At 34.5% G+C, this 18,680-nt stretch overlaps 1 protein-coding gene across 3 annotated transcripts; it reads left to right on the top strand.

The window, feature by feature from the left end:
• Window positions 1-4,583: 4,583 nt before the first annotated feature.
• LOC107827637 (leucine carboxyl methyltransferase 1 homolog) lies at window positions 4,584-16,990 on the top strand. 3 transcript variants are annotated; one of them, XM_016654812.2, is made up of 13 exons: window positions 4,584-4,791; window positions 5,021-5,109; window positions 5,207-5,349; window positions 5,898-5,945; window positions 6,074-6,155; window positions 8,379-8,481; window positions 8,578-8,641; window positions 11,048-11,095; window positions 11,249-11,332; window positions 11,914-11,978; window positions 14,387-14,438; window positions 16,185-16,223; window positions 16,324-16,990. In XM_016654812.2, exons 1-13 carry the CDS (start codon window positions 4,712-4,714, stop codon window positions 16,393-16,395), a joined length of 969 nt encoding a protein of 322 aa, XP_016510298.1. In that variant the 5' UTR covers window positions 4,584-4,711; the 3' UTR covers window positions 16,396-16,990. The 3 variants fall into 3 exon arrangements, with proteins under 3 accessions (XP_016510298.1, XP_016510299.1, XP_016510297.1); XM_016654811.2 differs by lacking the exon at window positions 8,578-8,641 and adding an exon at window positions 10,766-10,886 and having other exon boundaries at window positions 4,585-4,791; XM_016654813.2 differs by lacking the exons at window positions 8,578-8,641; window positions 14,387-14,438; window positions 16,185-16,223; window positions 16,324-16,990 and adding exons at window positions 10,766-10,886; window positions 12,058-12,167.
• The last annotated feature ends 1,690 nt before the right edge of the window (window positions 16,991-18,680 follow it).

Below are 18,680 nucleotides of genomic sequence, written 5' to 3'. Positions count from 1 at the left end.
TTTTTGTATTTTTATTAATTTTAACAAATAAACATGCATGGACAAAATACAAATAATTACCCTAAAATGCCGCGAAAATTCTCAAAATTGCACACAAAGGAAAATCGTTTTATTTTGAATTTTTTGGGAGTAATTCTTTCATAGGGCAAAAATCATGTGCTTACAAATCCGTGATTCAGTTTTGAGTTTGATGACACCCCTTTATGTAAACTTATAAATTTTCATGTGAACCTGACCGGTGAATTTTATATCCGTCACATGAAATAGTTTAAGTGGGATTGTAAAGGATTTAGTTAGTAGATTAAATTAAATTATCAGTGATTTAATTTAATTAACTAGTATTTGTAATCTTAACATAGGGAGTTAAAATAAGTGTTAATGATTTTCGAAATTCATATTGAGGAGTTCAATTGCAGTTTTTAGTAGCACAAAATGCGATTAATTATAGTAAGATTTAATTCTTCCGAATTTCGAATTAATACTATATTTGGTAGCCTCTTATTATTTTTGTAGTCCCTGCTATACCTAGTAAAAACCTTAACACACTTGGATAAAATGTGACTTGGGAGAAAAGTTATCCTTTTGGAGTTAGAGTAGGATTTTACTTGCACTAGTAGAATCCTACATGTTTTTGAGCCTTTTTTGGGCTTAATTTCGGGTCTACGAAAGGAAGACCAGTTTCACCCAATAACTCACTCTTCGGAGTTGTATTATTTGCCCACACAAATAATTTCGTCTGAGGTCTTACAAGGAGCATAGCAGAAGACTGCATTCCTGGATTCTTGCTTTGTGGAGGACTTGTGCAACGTTTTTGAGAGGTTAGTGTTTCTAATCTCTGTAATTATATCATTGTCTAGTTTACATGTTTGTGATACCTGAATTATATGCTTGCTTTCGCTGCGCATGTGCTAACAAGTACAAGGAGAGCGAAAAGATGAAAAATATTTTTTAATATAAGCAAAAAAAAAAAACAAGTTAATTTAAAGTATTGAAAAAAATTGTTGATGCACGGGTTCGTACTATTTTATTAATTAGATGGAGAAATTATCTAAAGAAGTGATGTTGCATCTTAATATTTGCAAGGGATGGTCAAGGATATGTGATCGATTGAGTTACAAGCTTGTTTGGATGGTTGTTAGCTATTGTATCGTATCGTATTGTTACTTTAAATACAATGTTTGTTTTGATTGTTACTTAAATTTTATTGTATCGCATCGTATCGTATCGTTAAATCCGCCTTTACGTAACGATGAAATGTGCCACTTTATGTAATGACCGATTTGGTGTGATCGCGTCGTTTCCTTGTGTTTTTCTCTCAATCTCACCCTTTATTATTATTAAATAATTTTATTTTATCATTTATCCTACCTTTTTATATACTGTATCATAATTTTTCTTTATAATATTGCAAGTTTATTCATCATATTACTGGTGCGTGATACCATGAAATGACGGCAAAATCACACAATCCAATCCATACAATACAATACGATACGATACATTATGAAACGATATGTAACAACCATCCAAACAAGCTGTTAAAAGAATACTGAAACATCGCATTGTTTAAATTGATTATTTAATTAAAAACAAAAGAGTAATCAACAATATTATACTTTTTTTAATATACATTGAACAAAATCCTAATGTGGCTGTAACTTTAGTCTTTAGGGGTATTAACAAGTGATATTGAAACCTTGCATAATACTTCTTTATTTATTTAGTTATTCGATATGTGAGGTGAGATTTTCAAATGCTAAGTCCCTGAAATTCATTACTAATATTTTTAATATAATATATTATGTATATCATTATATCTATATTATATTAAAAGCACGAAGGCCCTTAACAAAATATCGTTTGCCTTTTTTACCCTTTAAAAATAGAGTTCATACTGGACAAGATAGTCATTTGAGTATTTTAATGATATTTATGACTTTAAAATCAAATCAAATTTTTCCTAAATTTTTGGACTTAAAAACAATTAAGATTTTATACTATATAAAGTTTCCTTACTTAACATAACTCTAACCTAATACGTTTTCTTTGCTTGATTTATTATTGAATCTTAATAAAATCCTACTTTAGGTTAGAAAACCATCAATAAAAGAATCCTAAGAATGAACGAAAAGTTGAGTTCTGCCACAACTCACAAATCTATTGCTTATCAGATTAGACTCTCAATTATGTTGCTTTACCGACTTTAACCGGGTCTGATTCTCCGCTTAATATCAAACTAACTTGGGATATTTAACGTTTTAGTTTATAAATTTGATTATGCATTGTTTGTTGCGATTCATGTGGGGTTTCAAGGATTTATGTTACCTATTGGTATACCTCATGGTTTTAGTGGATCTATGTTTCTATAATTTTCTTATGTTTCTATATTCTTGAGAGCTCAATGGCGCTTTGTGTGTCATTGCTTTGAAAGAAAAATGCATTAGTATGTTTCTTACTTGCGTACAACTTTAGTTGGTAGTTGGTACTACTTTAATGCTAGGGATATGTAGTTATGCACCACTCTTAGTTTTTGATAATTTTTATATCCATAGATTGTATGTTAGTACATTCAGTCATGTCACTCTAACGACACTTCATGTAGAATCATAATTCCAATATATGCATTAAGTGAGTGTTAATTTGTACTAAGGAAAAGAAACGAAACTGAAAATCATTCAACCTTAATTCTACTCACATAGAAAAAGTTATCCTAGATCTCTAAGTACAAAGATTTAAAAATTAAGAAGAACTCATATTGATAATCATTATGCAAGACGCAATCCCAAAAATATTACTGCAAGAGTTTTAACTTATATTGTAAGTGTAATATTCATCTTTAAGTTTTATAGCAAATTATAGATCTTACTTTTTTTATGAATGATTATTTGTAGATTTTTGTTGGATGACCTAATAGTATAAATATATTTTCTAAACTATTGGTATATTCAAGTTATACTCGTGTTCAACTAAAATTCTTTTATCTCCAATTTAGTTCTATGTTATTGCTGTTTTTTTTTTTAGAAATTTGTGATTCCTTTCCGACATGCTTCTGATCAACTTTATTAGTTGAATATTATCTATTTGATGCTTTCTTACATTGTTTGTTAGAGAAAATATATAACAGAGATGAAATAAATAAGAGCCATTCCTAATGTGCGAAATAGCTTTTAAGATCTCATTCATTGTTCGTCTAATAACTACTAGCATTAAATCAGGCTAATGCTGCTAGAAGTATATTTTATACGTGAAAGATTAATAATCTCTCAAATTTCATATTGATGTGTTTATTCGCTTATCCTCATGTTTATTATTCGAGCTAATTGATAATTTTTTGGCAACTCTTTTTGATAAAACGCAAAATTTTTTAAGGTATATTAAAAATGTGGCCATGATAAAATAATGTAAATGTTGTTGTCATGATAAAATAATGTAAATGTTGTTGTTATGATAAAATACGTAAACAATAGAAAGGAAAGGAACCAGTAAACTAAATTAATCTATTGGTCATGTGTTGTTCACAAGCAATTTGAGTTGAAGTGCTAGGTCGGTATTACATTGATGTTTCACACCATGTTCTATTTTCAACGGTAATTGATCACATACTTAATTAAATTATTTTTCTCAAATAAATGGTCTTAGAATGTATGTGGTGTGAATTTATTTCGTTATATAAGTTTCATAATTGTAACATCGATTTATTTTGTTAATATTATCTAATGATAATATTTGAATTCAATATAAAGTCTACTTGATTATGGTAAGCCTTACGGTCTTACCGTAATCATACGAACATATTTAGCTTTTTGTTGAGCTAAAACATACTTGGTTCGTTATAACTAAAGTTAAAGTCTACATATTAGAACAATTTTATAAAAGCTAATCTTAGTTAATTTTAAAGTCTTGCATATTAGGATTTTATGTATAGTTAAAATAAGGAAAGATCTAATAAAAAGATTATAGTTGACATAAAAATTTAAATACTAAAAAAATAGTTAAATGATAATTTTGTCCAGTATAAAATATATTTTTAACAGGTAAAAAAATTTGTCAGTATCTTAATTTTGGGCGTTCGGTAAAAAAATAAGAAAGATTTGTCAGTTAGTTGATCCTATTTTATATCTTCTATAATTAACATATGAATATATAGTTTTTCAAAAAAAAATCTTAATCTTCAAGGATATGTGTACTAATAATAAAAAGGAGCATGATAACCTTAGAAATTAAGTAATAAAATTATAAAACTAAAATAAATTTTAAGTTAAATATATTGATTAATACAATTGATCGACTTATGCAGGGATAAATTTCTTACATTATTGAGTTACCTAAATATGATCAACAATCATCATTTTTAAAAATTTAAATTTTTTCGTTAACTTCTACCTTATACATATCTCAGACACAAATTTTAAATATAACATTTATGTGATATTTTAAAATTTTAACTTATTAAGATAATGTACACGCACAAATATAACATTTATTTTTTTAATTATTTCTTTCATTTATACATTAAATAACTCAAAGAATCACCGTAGAAATACATGTGCAACGCATACTAGTATTAGAAAAAAGGTGGGATCACAACGTCATAACACAATCTATTGTGAATGGGAAAGTAATAACGAGTAACTCTAAGAGCGGAGGCCCAAATTCGCAAATTCTATCCCGTTTTCAAAGCCGCTGCAACTCTCAAAACTTTGGCGAAAGGATGGTGAAACCACTTGCCGATTCGCGCAGCAACAGAGCCGCCGTTCAGGCCACCAACGACGACGCTTCCGCCAGCAAACTGTACGTACGCCTTTTTATTCAACTGTACAGTAACTCTTCAATTTTCTTCAGTTAATTTCCTAGATGTAATTTAGAGATATACAGTTGTATAATAGAATGCTTCAGAGACCATCTATGAATATATCATTTTCACTGCAAATTATTGGAAATTGAGCTGAAATTTAAACCTAATTATCCTCAAATTCCGTCTTATATGATTACTGTTTTTTATATTTTGTGTGATGTGAAGGTCATGCGTGAAAAAGGGATACATGAAAGATGATTATGTCAATCTGTTTGTTAAAAAACCCCTGAGGCGATCTCCCATTATTAATCGTGGTATGATATCTCTTTTTTTGCTTCTTAATCCATGGTGGTGATGTGCTTAGTGTTTATTTTTTGGGGTTGTTTAATAGATGTGTAACTTAATTATAAGGTTATTTTGCTCGCTGGGCTGCTCTTCGGAAGATGCTCTATCAATTTCTTGATTGCAACCCAAATGCTGATGGAAGTGGCAATATTAAGAAGCAGATATTGTCGCTTGGAGCTGGCTTCGACACAATGTTTTTTCAGCTGCAGGTGCTTCAGTTTCTATGGGTTGTTTTAATATCTTCCATGATGATTGAAAATTTCACATAAAGGATCCCAAGGCACATTTTGTACTTTTTTCACAAAAAAAGGATTTTCTTTTTGTAGCCAATCCAATGCCCTGATTCCAACTAGTTTGGGAGTTGGAACTAAGGCAAAGCTGACAGTATGCTATTGCAGTTCTGGAGCTTTAGTATGGTCTTGTTTACAGTGTCTATTCATGTATCAATTTTCCTCCATCTTGATCTTGGCGACCCTTAAATGAAGTTGTCAAGAGAAAATGGAGGTTAAGAGCAAAACGATCCCTCAAATGGGTTACTGTACGTGGAAATTTGAGCATCTGGTTCAGGCTACCTGCAATTTTTGTTGAACTAGGCTGACAGTTTGTGATAGTAGAATTTTGCTTTATGTTAAGATTTTTCTTATATTGCTTGATGCTGCTTCATGTAGTTTTCCAATACAATAGATACACGCTTGCACGTTTACTGTAATTTCCATCCTTCAGAAAGAAGATTAATAGCTATATTTGTCTTTGGCAGGATGAAGGAAAAGCACCTCATCTTTACGTGGAACTGGATTTCATTGAGGTGGGATTTTCAAATGCTAAGTCCCCGAATTATGTCATAGCATAAACGAGGCAATATTTTTTGCATTTTGGCAAATCCATTTTACTTTCTTGGCTCAAAGAGCTCAGCTCTAGATGTTTGTCTCACAGGTGACAAGCAAGAAGGCAGCTCTTATTGAAACCTATAGTCAGTTAAGGGATAAAGTTGGTGAAATAGCATCAATCTCATCAGGTAATGAGCATGTTCACCGCTTGCAAATATGCAAATACTCTTCTCTTGTGAACTGCCAACTTGGTGATCCCTGCCTTTCATTTATCTTGGGCAAATATATGATTTCATTTCCTTGACAAGATACCATGTTGTTGAGCGCGAGGTGGATACATCAAGCATTTAATCTCTGTCATCTAACTTTCTGAACCATGTCATTTTTTAATACAATATTTGTTCAATTTTATCTTCTTAGTATAGGTTGAATCAGTATGAAGGAAAAACGTTAGCTTTTAAAGCATCTTCTGTGACAGAAGGGTGTTCCTTTTGTGCAAAGCGGAATCTAGCTTTTATTCACGACTACACGATGTTTCTTTGATAAGTCAAAATTTCTCTACTAAACACCAAGTTGGATGTCAAAGGAATGTACAAGTAAATTATCATTTTAACTAACTCGAATGTGGTCATCCACGGTCATCTAACAAGTACGCCAGTTATCTTTATTGACTTTACAACACCGTATTTTCTCGACACCAGAAATCCAAGTGAAATATGATGCCTTTTACATCATATTTCACTTATTTGAAGCAATTTTCTACTATTAATTTTTCGCCATAAGCACAAAAAAAGAGACAGTGGTGATGTTTCCCTCTTTTCGCTGAACTCTCCAGCTTGTTGTTGCTTCCTTTACTTTTCTTGGTATCACTCATAATATTTGAACAATGAAATACAAGGGTCCACATTTGTGAAGCCAATATGCAATGCAACAAAAGATGATTAGCATTGTTTTTAGTTTTTTTTTGGTCACATGCAATGCTGGCTCCTACCTTCACCGGGTAGGAATAAGGTCTGCGTACACACTACCCTCCCCTCCCAGACCCCACTTGTGGGATTAACTGGGTTTGTTGTTGTTGTTGTTGTTGGCTCACAAGTCACAAGTATCATCATTCTCTTTCTCAAGTTATCCGCTATAGGATAGCATCCTTTTCTGAACCTACTCTTCATGTCCTCTATCTGACAACTCCACATAAAAAGGTTTGGTTGTAAAATATCTTACTCGGTCTCCCTCCATACTATCTTATTTCCCCACTCACCCCACCCCCACTTCTCCTACAGAGGCATCGTATATTTTGTGAAATTTCCTTAATGTCATACTTATAACATTCATAGACATGGATCACCTTCTTAAAACATATATTCCATATAACGCCTTGAGCATTCTTTCTCAAATAATCAATTACTTCTGCATCTTTCTCGTTTATTAGACCATATACCTGTTAATATGTATTCTCCAAGGATATTCACCGGGCATCTTTCCAAAACCTTACCCTACAACCCTCACTCACCTAGTAAGCAATACATTAAAGTGAATTTTCCTGCTCCTTACTACACTTTTACAGTGTTACTCCATAAGATCTTGTCTAGTCTCTCCATTGTTCTAATATCTATACTTACTACTTAGTAGAAATTATCTGTCTACATAAAAGGTCTGCTCTTGAGTGAATCCCCACAACCGTTTTCTAAGAGTACTATATTGAATACGGACAATCTCCTGATTCCCAATCCCCTTTGCTTATGGAAACCAATATTTTCATCCATAATTCCATTCCACTTAATGAAATGTTTTCTCCCCATCCATTCCTTCTTACTGAGAATCTCACAGCATTTTCTCCGACCAATTTGCGCCACTTGCGTGCATACAAACCATAGACATAATAAGTGGTGTATTAGCGAGGTAGACTTTCATAATGTTATTTTCCCTCCCTTACACAGATATTTTCCTATTATTCTCCCCCGTCTTTTCTCAAATTTCTCAACCACAGGCTGCTACAGATTTTAATCTAATTTTTTCCTCCGATCGGTAAACTAAAGATACCTTGTAGGTAGTGTAATCAATTTTGGTCTACAGATTTGTTGTAATCTAATGATGTTTTGTACCTCCCCTACTGGTACCAACTGGAGTTTCAAATATCTACACATGATCCTGGCACAACTTTAAACCATACCAAATTTCTGAACAAGTATCGAATATGTCTAATCTGGGGTTCACAAGAAATTAAAGTATCTTCTGCGAGTAGTTGATAGATATGGTTACATTATTTGTCCTATCACCGCCTACCTCGATACCCTTGATGACACCTCATTCCCCCGCCCTATGAATAAGTTTGCTAAGTACCTCCCTCACAAGTAGAGTTAACAATAGAGGCAAATGATCCCCTTGTTTAATGATCCCCTTGTTTCATGCAGAAAAGGGAGAAGTCCATAGTGATCATTACAAATTGCTTCCTGTAGATTTGCGCAACATAGACAATTTAAATGATGTTATAGCCCGTGCAAATTTAGACCCCAGGTTTGTCGTTGCTTCATTGCTATATTTTCTTAACATTTTTTTCTTTAATCTCCACGAATGAAGCACAAGTTATGTTGAAGGATTTTAATGTATTAGGTCTTCCTTTGTCAAGCTCAGTGAGTTGTGCCTAACCGCCTCTAAATTTATTGCTACTATAATGGTAAGTGTAATATGACAAGCTCTGTTTACATCTATGTCTTGACTATATTACAATCCTGGTGGAACAAAATTACTTGATGTGAAAGATGTGGAAGTACTACAAGTAATCTAAATTGACCAGTTTTAGATTTTTTTTTTGAGACTGGTAACAATATATTAAAAAAAAGAAGGCACTAAGGCAGTGCAAAGCCATATGTACGTGGGGGGGATGTGAAAACTGATCCACCAGACTTACAAAAAACCTAACATGACAACCAGGGACTCCGTATTCTTTACATGCCTTTCTTTACACCAAAAATAAAACAAAAGAATACAATTCATCTTAACATTCTGAAGAGTATTGTATCTGTCTTCAAAAACTCTTGAGTTCCTCTCTGTCCACACTGTCCCCCATACACAAGCAGGTATCAGTCTCCACCATGTCTTCTGACTGACTACACCTCCAATGTTATTCCAGGACTTTAGAAGCTCTAGAGTAGTTGCAGGCATTGTCCATCTGAGGCCCACAATGTTAAGGAACAATTGCCACAATTTACTAGTGATAGGACAATGCAGAAACAGATGACTGTTGATCTCCAGATCTCTGCCACATAACAAACATCTCGAGCATAACAGAAATCCCTTTCTTTGTAGGCTTTCTTGGGTTAAACAAGCTTCTCTTGCTACCAGCCATGAGAAACAAACCACCTTAAAGGGAGCTTTTGCTTTCCATATGTTCTTCCAAGGCCATCCCACTGTATGCTGATCTGCATTTGTAAGCATGAAATAGGTGGATTTGACAATGTATACCCTGTTTTTGCAACAGTGTCAGAATAAGGTGTCCTCATTTTCATTGAGCCCTTTGAACCCTTCCAAAACCTTAAAAAATAGCAATTCTCCCCATTTCCCAATCATTCAGACCCCTTCTGAAAGTGATATTCCAACCATGCTGACCCCAAGCTGCTTCCATTAAAATATCAGGCATGTTTGCAATACTGTAAAATTCTGGGAACATCTCTTTAAGTGGACCATGCCCAAGCCAATTATCATTCCAAAATAGTGTCTTCCTACCATTACCCACCCTTGTGCAAGTGTTAACCAACACAGAGCTCCATAGTTGTCTGATAGATTCCAAACACCTACCCCATAGGAACTGTTAACAGGACTAGTGCACCACTGCTCAGTTTGACCACATTTCTCCCTTATAACCTTTCTCCACAAAGCATTAGTGCCTGAGTTGTATCTCCACACCCACTTCATAAGTAAATTTTGGTTGTGTGCCTTGAGGTCCCTGAGTCCCAGACCCCCCTGCCTTTTGCTGGTGATAAGTGAGCTCCAATTTACCAAATGTATGGCTCTCAATTACATCAATTCCTCCTAAGTGCATCAATTACATCAGGTACATCTTTTGGGTTATAGGCGAGTACAGAGCACAAAGGCATTGTATTGATTTTGGGGCATCATGAGATCTTAACCCTGTAAAAACAGTAGAGCTGACAAAAAAGAGCAAGGTTATATAGTTCTTTTTTTTCCCCAATAATGGTGGTGTCCAGGCCAGTTTGCACGTGCCTCGACGATTCTGCCTGGTACCTGCTACCTGCTACCTCCCACTAACATAGGTGCCGGTAACTATTGCCACATAGGCTTAGTTAGTGGCAGAGAGGTGTTGTGACTTGTGTCCAAAGAATCATGTCTCTTAGCATGTAAAGACTTGTAACTTGAAAGCCATGATGAGCTATTAAACTAAAAAGTTGGGTTACTGCTAATTGTGGTTGCTTATAGTTAAAGATTAGGGACTACACCAGGAATCTTGTAGTTAATAGTCATTTGTTGGACAACTGAAAGGCATATAGGGTATAGGATATTTGGATACAGAACAACTTTTTCCTGGTTGCGCTTAACTTGATTAATTGGCTGTTAGGTTCTTTTGCAGTTTACAGATTCTACGCTACTATTCATTGTATTGGTTCTCATTTTCTTCCTTCATTTCTCCACTTTTCAAATTTATAACTGTCCTTATTAAAAAGAAACTTTTAGAATTTAGATCTATCTTGTCTCCTTTCTGATTCCCATGTTCTGAAAAGACTTATCATTGTACATGTCCAAGATCATACCTGTTAACTGCACATTCTGATGTTATTATCAGTTTGCCAACATTTATAATCGCAGAATGCGTTCTGATATATTTGGATCCTGATTCGAGCCGTACAATTGTTGGATGGGCTTCAAGAACCTTTTCCACGGCAATATTTTTCTTGTATGAACAGGTTGTTGAAGCTATTAAGTTAAATCTTGGATTCTTTCCTGAGCCTGATCCATCCCTTGGTCCTATTAACTTGAGTTCTACTGCTCTACTTTCCTAAGCTACTGTGAATGTCCTGCTGATGTATTATAATGACTTATTTGTATATAATTTGGCTTATTACAGATCCACCCAGACGATGCTTTTGGCCAGCAAATGATTCGTAACTTGGAGGTACTTTTGGCTGATTACTTTTTTGATGATTGAGCATATCTGCTCCCTCACCCTAACTCGTTTTTATAAACTCAACACCAATGTTGACCTTGAAATAGACTTTATTCTTCAATGTATGTGTAACAACATTATAATTCCTTTTTCACTTTCCAGAGCCGAGGCTGTGGACTACTAGGAATTTATGCTACACCAACTTTACAAGAGAAAGAAAATCTTTTCCTTGATCAAGGATGGCAGGTATTTCCAAAGTGCAAATCTGCTTCTTAATTTTGACATTAAGAATCACCATACCTTTCTGTCAAAAATTTAATATATCTAAGATGTTAATAGCCTGGATTAGGCCTATGACTTGTTCCTCCATTCCAGGTGTAGGAGGCTTATTTAGTTTTTATACAGACTTGCAGTATTTCCAACCATTTGCCTTGTCATCCCATCTCCTGTAATCAAGGATGGTAGAAGATTTAATTTTCAGCTGAAACTGCCTTTCTGATTGAGGGTCTTAAACCTTAAACATGATCTAGAAGAGAATTATTGATTAGCTTCATTGTAAACCAGGAATACTATCCAATATGATAAATAAGGCTAATAAATCATCTCCTTAACCACTAACTATTTAGGTATAGCAGGTTAGATAAAAGCACATGCATTAGTTGCTTCGAACTTGCATTAGTTGTAAGCTCAATCTTTTCCAATTACTGATTAATTTGAACAGTTACATATTGCTAAATACTAACAGTGGTTTAGCTCTAGCTAATTCATTAACTCTATCAAAGAACACATGTATTTATAATCAATGGTTTGTCTTTTATTGATTGCAGAAAGCAGTAGCTTGGGACATGCTACGAGTTTATAGTGATTTTATTGAAGCTCAAGAAAGACGCAGGTTAGTATGAGTTTTGATTGTGCTTGTACATTAATTTATAAACATGGGAATGATATGAAATGATATGATTCATCTGAAGGTGATGATTTGGTGCTGCAATCTAGAGGCATATTACTGGCTTTAATGACCATACTAAGCTACCCAAGATATTCCAGGTTTAGTCAGAGCCTTAGAGGTCTGTAAGTCTATTTTACCTTCCTGTCTCTCACCCACACAAAGGGGGAGGGGGGGGAGGGGGAGGGTCTTCACATGCATATTGTCAGGGTAAATGCTTAATTGTTGTTGCATGCACAAGGCTCTAGGTAACATGTTTGGGCACTTGATCTATCTATACACAGTCTGGTTGTTATTTGGTCTCATCGTTGTTTTTGTAGAAGTTTATCTTTCAATCGTATAGGTTTCTTCCTATTCGCACAGTACTCTTGTAGCTCCCCATTTCAATATCATATTAATTTGTTTATTAACTCTTTGTCTATGTCTATCATGTCTTCATATAATTTTTCAAGAAAAAACTGCATATAGATGCTTCAATTGTCCACAATTAGATACCATAGTGCCATTTTATCTCACTTCAGCGTAATTCTTCTTATGGGTGCGGTTGACCCCCGTGCAGTTTTGTCAGTTAACACAATGTCATCTGCAAATAGTAGGCATGGAACCTTATCTTTCAAGGCAAATCCTAAGTTTAAACCTATTGTCATGGGAAACTCCTCTCCTATGTATCTCCTCTGATTATTCACACTTGTGTTGGCTCCTTCGTACATTTCTTTTATATGACGCTTAGCCTGGTTTAAGTCTATTGTGTGCCAGTCTTTCTCTCTCATTTTTGCTAGTCATGCATCTCTTTCCCTCTCCTGCATCCCTAACTATTGATAGAAGTCATCTGGGGTTTTACCTCAAGCTTAATAGCCTTTTTTAGCTTCTAGTCGAGTCTTATGCTCTTCGAAGGTTTCACTATCTCCTGCTTTTGGTAATTTCCTATACCACTCTTTTTTTGCTTTAATAACTCTTTGCACCTCCTCATTCCACAATATGATTCTTCTATTTGAGATCTGAGACTTGTACACATACCTAAATCTTCACTTTTATGCAACTTGTCATTTTTCCACTGAATATATGCATCCCTGCTCCCTCCAATTGTTTGTCCTTAGTGTCACTACCAAATTCTTGATAATGCAACTCTTCTCCTCCCTTGCTCCACTCTTTTGCTTCAGATCAGTAGGAGTTCTTCTAGTATAACCTTGTAGTTTTTACATGTAATGATGCTTTCTAGAAGTATGAACTCTGTTTTGCTATGGTTATCTCTTACCTTATGTTATCAAGTGCGATTCTCTTTTTCTAAAGTATGTATCAGTTAAACTACTGCATAAGTTAAGAAACTCTAAAATAGTCTTCACTCCTAAAACCTATCTCCTGCAGTTGAAGTTGTCTCTGTCTACCAACATGTCTATTCAGATCGTCTTCAGTAAAATATGTTGGTCATTTGGGATCCTTGGACCAAAGTATCCATATTTCTCCGCGGAATATTGGCACTAATGATGTTGAAAGTTTTCTTTCTCCGCTGACTAGACAATCCGTCACTATTTCTTATTTACTCCTATAACTTTATCCTTAGGCACTGGTTGTACAACGATCCCGGTTTTCATTCCTGTTCTTATCTATTTCATAGTAATACATTTTATAACTTGTGTCGTAACTCTAGCACTTTCTTGATTCACCTACTCTCTTGTAGACACACCTCATCTGGCCTAAAAGAAAGGAAAAAGGTAGATTTAGTACATCATCCTTTGGGACATTGTAGAGGATAGAAATCAGAGATGTTTTAAGGAGTTCATACTTCATAGTCCTACTCAAAATTTGAAGTTCAAATCTTAGTATCTCAGTCTCTGGCATTTTGGTGTAGGTTTGAATTTGTAAATTATGCAGCAGATGATTAGATGAAGTACGTAGAGCGATGCAACTACTTATATATTGTAATTTCCACTTTGTCGTTCTTGATTCTTCACTGATAACAAGTGATTACCTTGTCGCAAGAAAAAAAATTCAATATTTGAGAAAAATAAGAGACACATTCTAGAGAAGATCAAATACTAGAGATCTGATGCTAAGATTTTGGTCTCATATATGATTGTGTGTTTATTCTTTTTATCTGTAACAATCAAAATGCTTTATTTCCCTATGAAACAAAATTGAAGTTCTCTTATTTTTTAGAAACTTTTTATGCTACGAAGCTACTATGGTTTTCATGAAATTTATTCGTGCCTTTTTTAGGTTCTGATATATCTTTTTCCCAGGATAAAGCTGATTCCCTATTTTTCTTTTGCCCCTTTTCACTTATCTTATGTTGCGCTTGGAGAACTCACAACTTTTGCAGTCTCAAATATACTTGTATGTGATTGTCTGGACAGGATTGAAAGATTGGAAATATTTGACGAATTTGAAGAGTGGTATATGATGCAGGTAAGTTTTTATCACCCCTTCTGCATTTGACTGCAAAAATTATTCAGTGTGTTTGCTTGGAATGGTGTGACCTTATCCATACCACTGTGAAAGTAGAGCACTTTGTTCCAGATTCGTAGATGGGTTGGCTATCTTTCACCTTGCAAAACGAATTTCTGGCCTGTAAATTTTGTATCTGGCATCATATTATTCTACAATCTGTAACTGCTGGATAATTAACCTGTAAGATGTCATTATACAACTTGGAAGTTGGAAACGATGAGAAAGTATATCCAAGTTAAAAATTACAAAATGCAGGCTTCTTTACTTTGGTCAATTGGCGTATTCAGACTTGCCTTTTCTTGACCTTATGTTTTGGAGGAGCAAGATGCTGCTCTTTCTTTTATTTTTTACATACGAATTTATTTTAGGGTCCATTGATGCTTTACCTATACATGTCAGCTGTTTTAGTCGAAAGACAACCTTTCTGTATGATGTTATTTGAATGATGATGTTAGTGATGTAGTATCTGAATCTTCCTCTGCCAATCAAAATAAGTCATTGATGTAGTAGAAAAGAAAAAAATCTAAGTTAGGTGTACTGTTTCTTATGTCATGTGCTCACATGCCTTTTGATCAGGGGACTTTGGCTGTTTAAAAGTTCTTAATCTGTTACAACAATACATTTGCATTATGTAACTTGGGATCTTGTAAACTATTAGTGCTTAATGTCAACAGAATTTGGGAATGAATACATAAAATTTGATACTCCCCTCATCATGTAGACCCTGTTAGACTAAGTGGAATTTAAAAATGAAGAAGAAAAACAAATTGAAATAGAATATTTCAGTATACTGGATTAATTTACAGAACTGCTAAAGTTTCGGAAAATGGATTGTTTGATGAAAACGTCTTGTACCAAAGCTAAAGGCAATATAAAGTAGTAATATGGTGGTAACTTGAAATCTACGATCTGGCAAACTTTCAGCATCTAGGAGAAGAGGTGAAGTAAATTGAAATGGACGAAAAAGATAGTAAGACTTGAGGAAGTATTTGAAAGACCCAAAAAGAAAAAATACCAGAGGGGAAATAATTACACCAAATGGCTGCAGTTTCTTTAAGTGACAGCCGAGGTAGATTTAATATAATCTTGCTTTTGAATCTTGTCACATCTTTCAAATATTGCTTCTACTGGAAATTCAAATTAGATTTACTAATGTGTGAAACTTTATTTCGGTCAGGATGATATTCTTAAGCTTCAAATATATCCATGATATGACTATGTCACCCCCCCCCCCCCAAAAAAAAAAAAAAAAAGATCCATGAGATGAAGATATTTATCATGTAAGAAGACCCTACATAGTGAAGGTTGAAAACTTTATGAAGATGATGATCAGGTATCAGAACCTAAGAGAAAAGTTGACTCATAGCAATAAGTGGTACGTTTCTCAAGCATTGATGTGTGATACAGTTCACATTAACAAAGTACGCAAAGTTTAATTTGTGGTCCAAATTGCTAGTCCATCCTTTGCCAGTTTATGCTCGAAGGGGAAGTTCATGTTAGTCTATTCAGTATTTTTCTTCTTGCAACTGTGTCTGTTAATGAAAGATTGCATAGTTATACGTCTGTGATCCAGTTTGCTGGTCCATCTCTTTTCAGATCATGCTCGGGGAGAAAGCTTGTTTTATTTCACTACTTTATTTATCTTGTATAATGTTCCTCTTCATTCAGAAATTAATCTATTTTCTTCTGAAATCCCAATTGCAGGAGCACTATTGTGTTACATATGCAATCAACGATGCTATGGTATGCTTATATCTCTTCTCCATTAAACTATCTAATTCATTCTAGACTTCCAGGAGTACTTCACTAATCGTGTCCATCTTTAATGTGATCTATATTACAGTGTCTGTTCAAGGAATTTGGTTTCCCCAATACACAGCCTATGACAGACACCTCCATTGCAACATCCACATGAAAATAGAACCTGATCTTGACTATCATTTTCCTTCATCTCTGGTGGTAACCAGAATATGAATGGAGGCTTGTTCCTAGTTGTCAACTTGGCAGGGCCAGAAGGTTTTTCATGTACTGAAAAGGTCTCTACCAGTTCTGGGTCCTAGTTAGGTGTATTAAGGGATGGTCATTTGTGTGAATGCATCTATACATATATTTGTTTGACGTGAAGGGGAAGATCCTCTGCAGATACTTTTTATTTATTTTGTTTTATGTTGGACTGAAATGAGCTTGAATGGACTGACATGGGCCGTAAGAGTTCATATAGCCTATCCTAACTTGGTTTGGATTGAGGGTGTTAGTGTATGAAGGGGGAGATCCTCTTTGCTAGCTGTTTGGCAAAGAAAAACGTGGTAGGGCCCTTTCAGAACGGAATTGTGTTGTTTTGCCCTTGTTGAGTGGGGAAACACTTGCATGGTTGTCTCCTCTTTTTTATTAGATACTCTTTTCTCTTTCTTTACTTATCTACTATTTGCATCATCCTTTTGTTCTTTTGTATTTAATTGACTATTGTACCACCGAATTGGTAGATACGAAAAATCAATGTGCTTCATCATAACAACTTTTGTACCTCAAATAGGATTCATAGCTGTGGAAAATAAAAGTATTTCTTTTTTGTGATCCTGCATTTTTTAGGTTATCATATATGTGCAGATTGGGTTCGCGGACTCTATACATCTGGCACAACTGACGTTTATGAAAAACACAATTAAGTAAAAATAGCACGTACTAGTCATTTTTCGAACTGGTCATTCAAAAATAGCTAGCATTTGCAAAGTTATTGAAAAATAGTCACTATTTTGCTGCACTAGGGACCAGTTCAGCATAATATAATGGAGATCGGTGCACCTGTGTATGAACTTCTAACATATTATACTGGAACTCTAACACGCAGAAAGTTCCAGCATAATATACTGGAGATTTGAGCACCTGTGTATGAACTTCCAGCATATTATGCTGGAACTCCATTAAAATATGCTGGAGTTCCATTATACTTATGCTGGAACTCCAGTATATTATGTTGAAATTGTAACACCCCAGACTATAGACAAAGTCCTATATCGGCAAAACACAAGAGGGATGCTGGGTATATAAGTTAACAAGCCTTAGCTCCTAGTGACGTATTTTAAATCCGTGAGGGCCTAGGCCCAGAGCGGACAATATCACTAGCGGGTTGGGTTGTTATAGGAGTATTTTTCGGATTTTGAACAGTGTTTTCGTTCAGATTTATCTTTACATGAAAAGTGGCTAAAATTCGATTACTTTTGAAATTGTGATTATTTTTGAATGACCATTTGTAAATCTGGCTATTTTTGAATTTCTCCCCACAATTAAGGGTGTGTACATTTACTTAGTGAACTCTATCCATGCATCATGTACCTTACCTATAGCAAAAATAACTATTTGCTCTAATTAAAATCTTGACTAAGTTGTCTAGTGATTGCAATTTTATCCTCCCTCCTTATTCAAGAGAAAGATTTAGGAAAAAGAAAGGGTAGTACTGGGCGGAATCCTTGGGAGAACTTTTAGCAGTGAGATGCCTCACTATATTTTGTGTAAAAATTTACAGACCATGTTTACACCAATTTAATGAATATATGAGATGTATCTTTATATGTACCTGTTATCACAAAATTATCTATAATTAATGAATGATTTATTTTACCTTACTTTTATAGTTAACCATAGTAAACCCTGAGTATAAGTAGGTTTTTTTATATGTTTGGATAAAGCAAGCCATAGTCATCAATGCATTGAAATATGGATGGAGGGGATCAGGGGCCAAAGCAAGAAAAAGTGGTTGCACCAAGTGGAGGTTGGAATAATGTAATCCTGACAAATAGATTTAAGAGAAGCGGGTGGGGGCCAAGGGGGAAAAAAAGGGTCCCCCTTTGTGTTCACCTTTTTAGGAGGGAATAGTATTATGGTTCCATGATTTTCTATGGATTGCAGCCCTATCAGTGTCTCACACTGTCTTTGCTCGTACTTATTTCTAGTTTCTAGGCTCTATTCTGTTCCTGCTAAGTGCTAAAAAATCCATTTTTAAGGATATAATTATAATAATCTTGCTTGCAGCTTTAAGAGACGTCCTTGTTTGCTTCTTAGCTAAGGCTGCATGATGAAACCTTGGAGGCTTCTTCTGTAATTTCCTGTTCCTAAACAGTTTTAAGACCGTTAGAAAATGTATTTATAAAGTAAAAAGTGTTTTTTTCAAAAGTACTTTTGGTGAGAAGCAGTTTGTGTTTG

The sequence above is a fragment of the Nicotiana tabacum genome, chromosome 7 (assembly GCF_000715075.1).
Source record: "Nicotiana tabacum cultivar K326 chromosome 7, ASM71507v2, whole genome shotgun sequence".
In the NCBI taxonomy this organism is placed as follows: Eukaryota; Viridiplantae; Streptophyta; class Magnoliopsida; order Solanales; family Solanaceae; genus Nicotiana; species Nicotiana tabacum.
Note: the sequence above shows the minus strand (reverse complement) of the source record. Positions and strands in the feature narration are given on the sequence as shown.

Coding starts and splice junctions, on each gene's coding strand:
- LOC107827637 (XM_016654811.2), top strand. CDS start 4,712: ATGGTGAAACCACTTGCCGATTCGCGCAGCAACAGAGCCGCCGTTCAG. Junction 5,946..6,073: donor TGGAACTGGATTTCATTGAG/GTGGGATTTTCA, acceptor TTTGTCTCACAG/GTGACAAGCAAGAAGGCAGC. Junction 11,096..11,248: donor AAATGATTCGTAACTTGGAG/GTACTTTTGGCT, acceptor TTCACTTTCCAG/AGCCGAGGCTGTGGACTACT.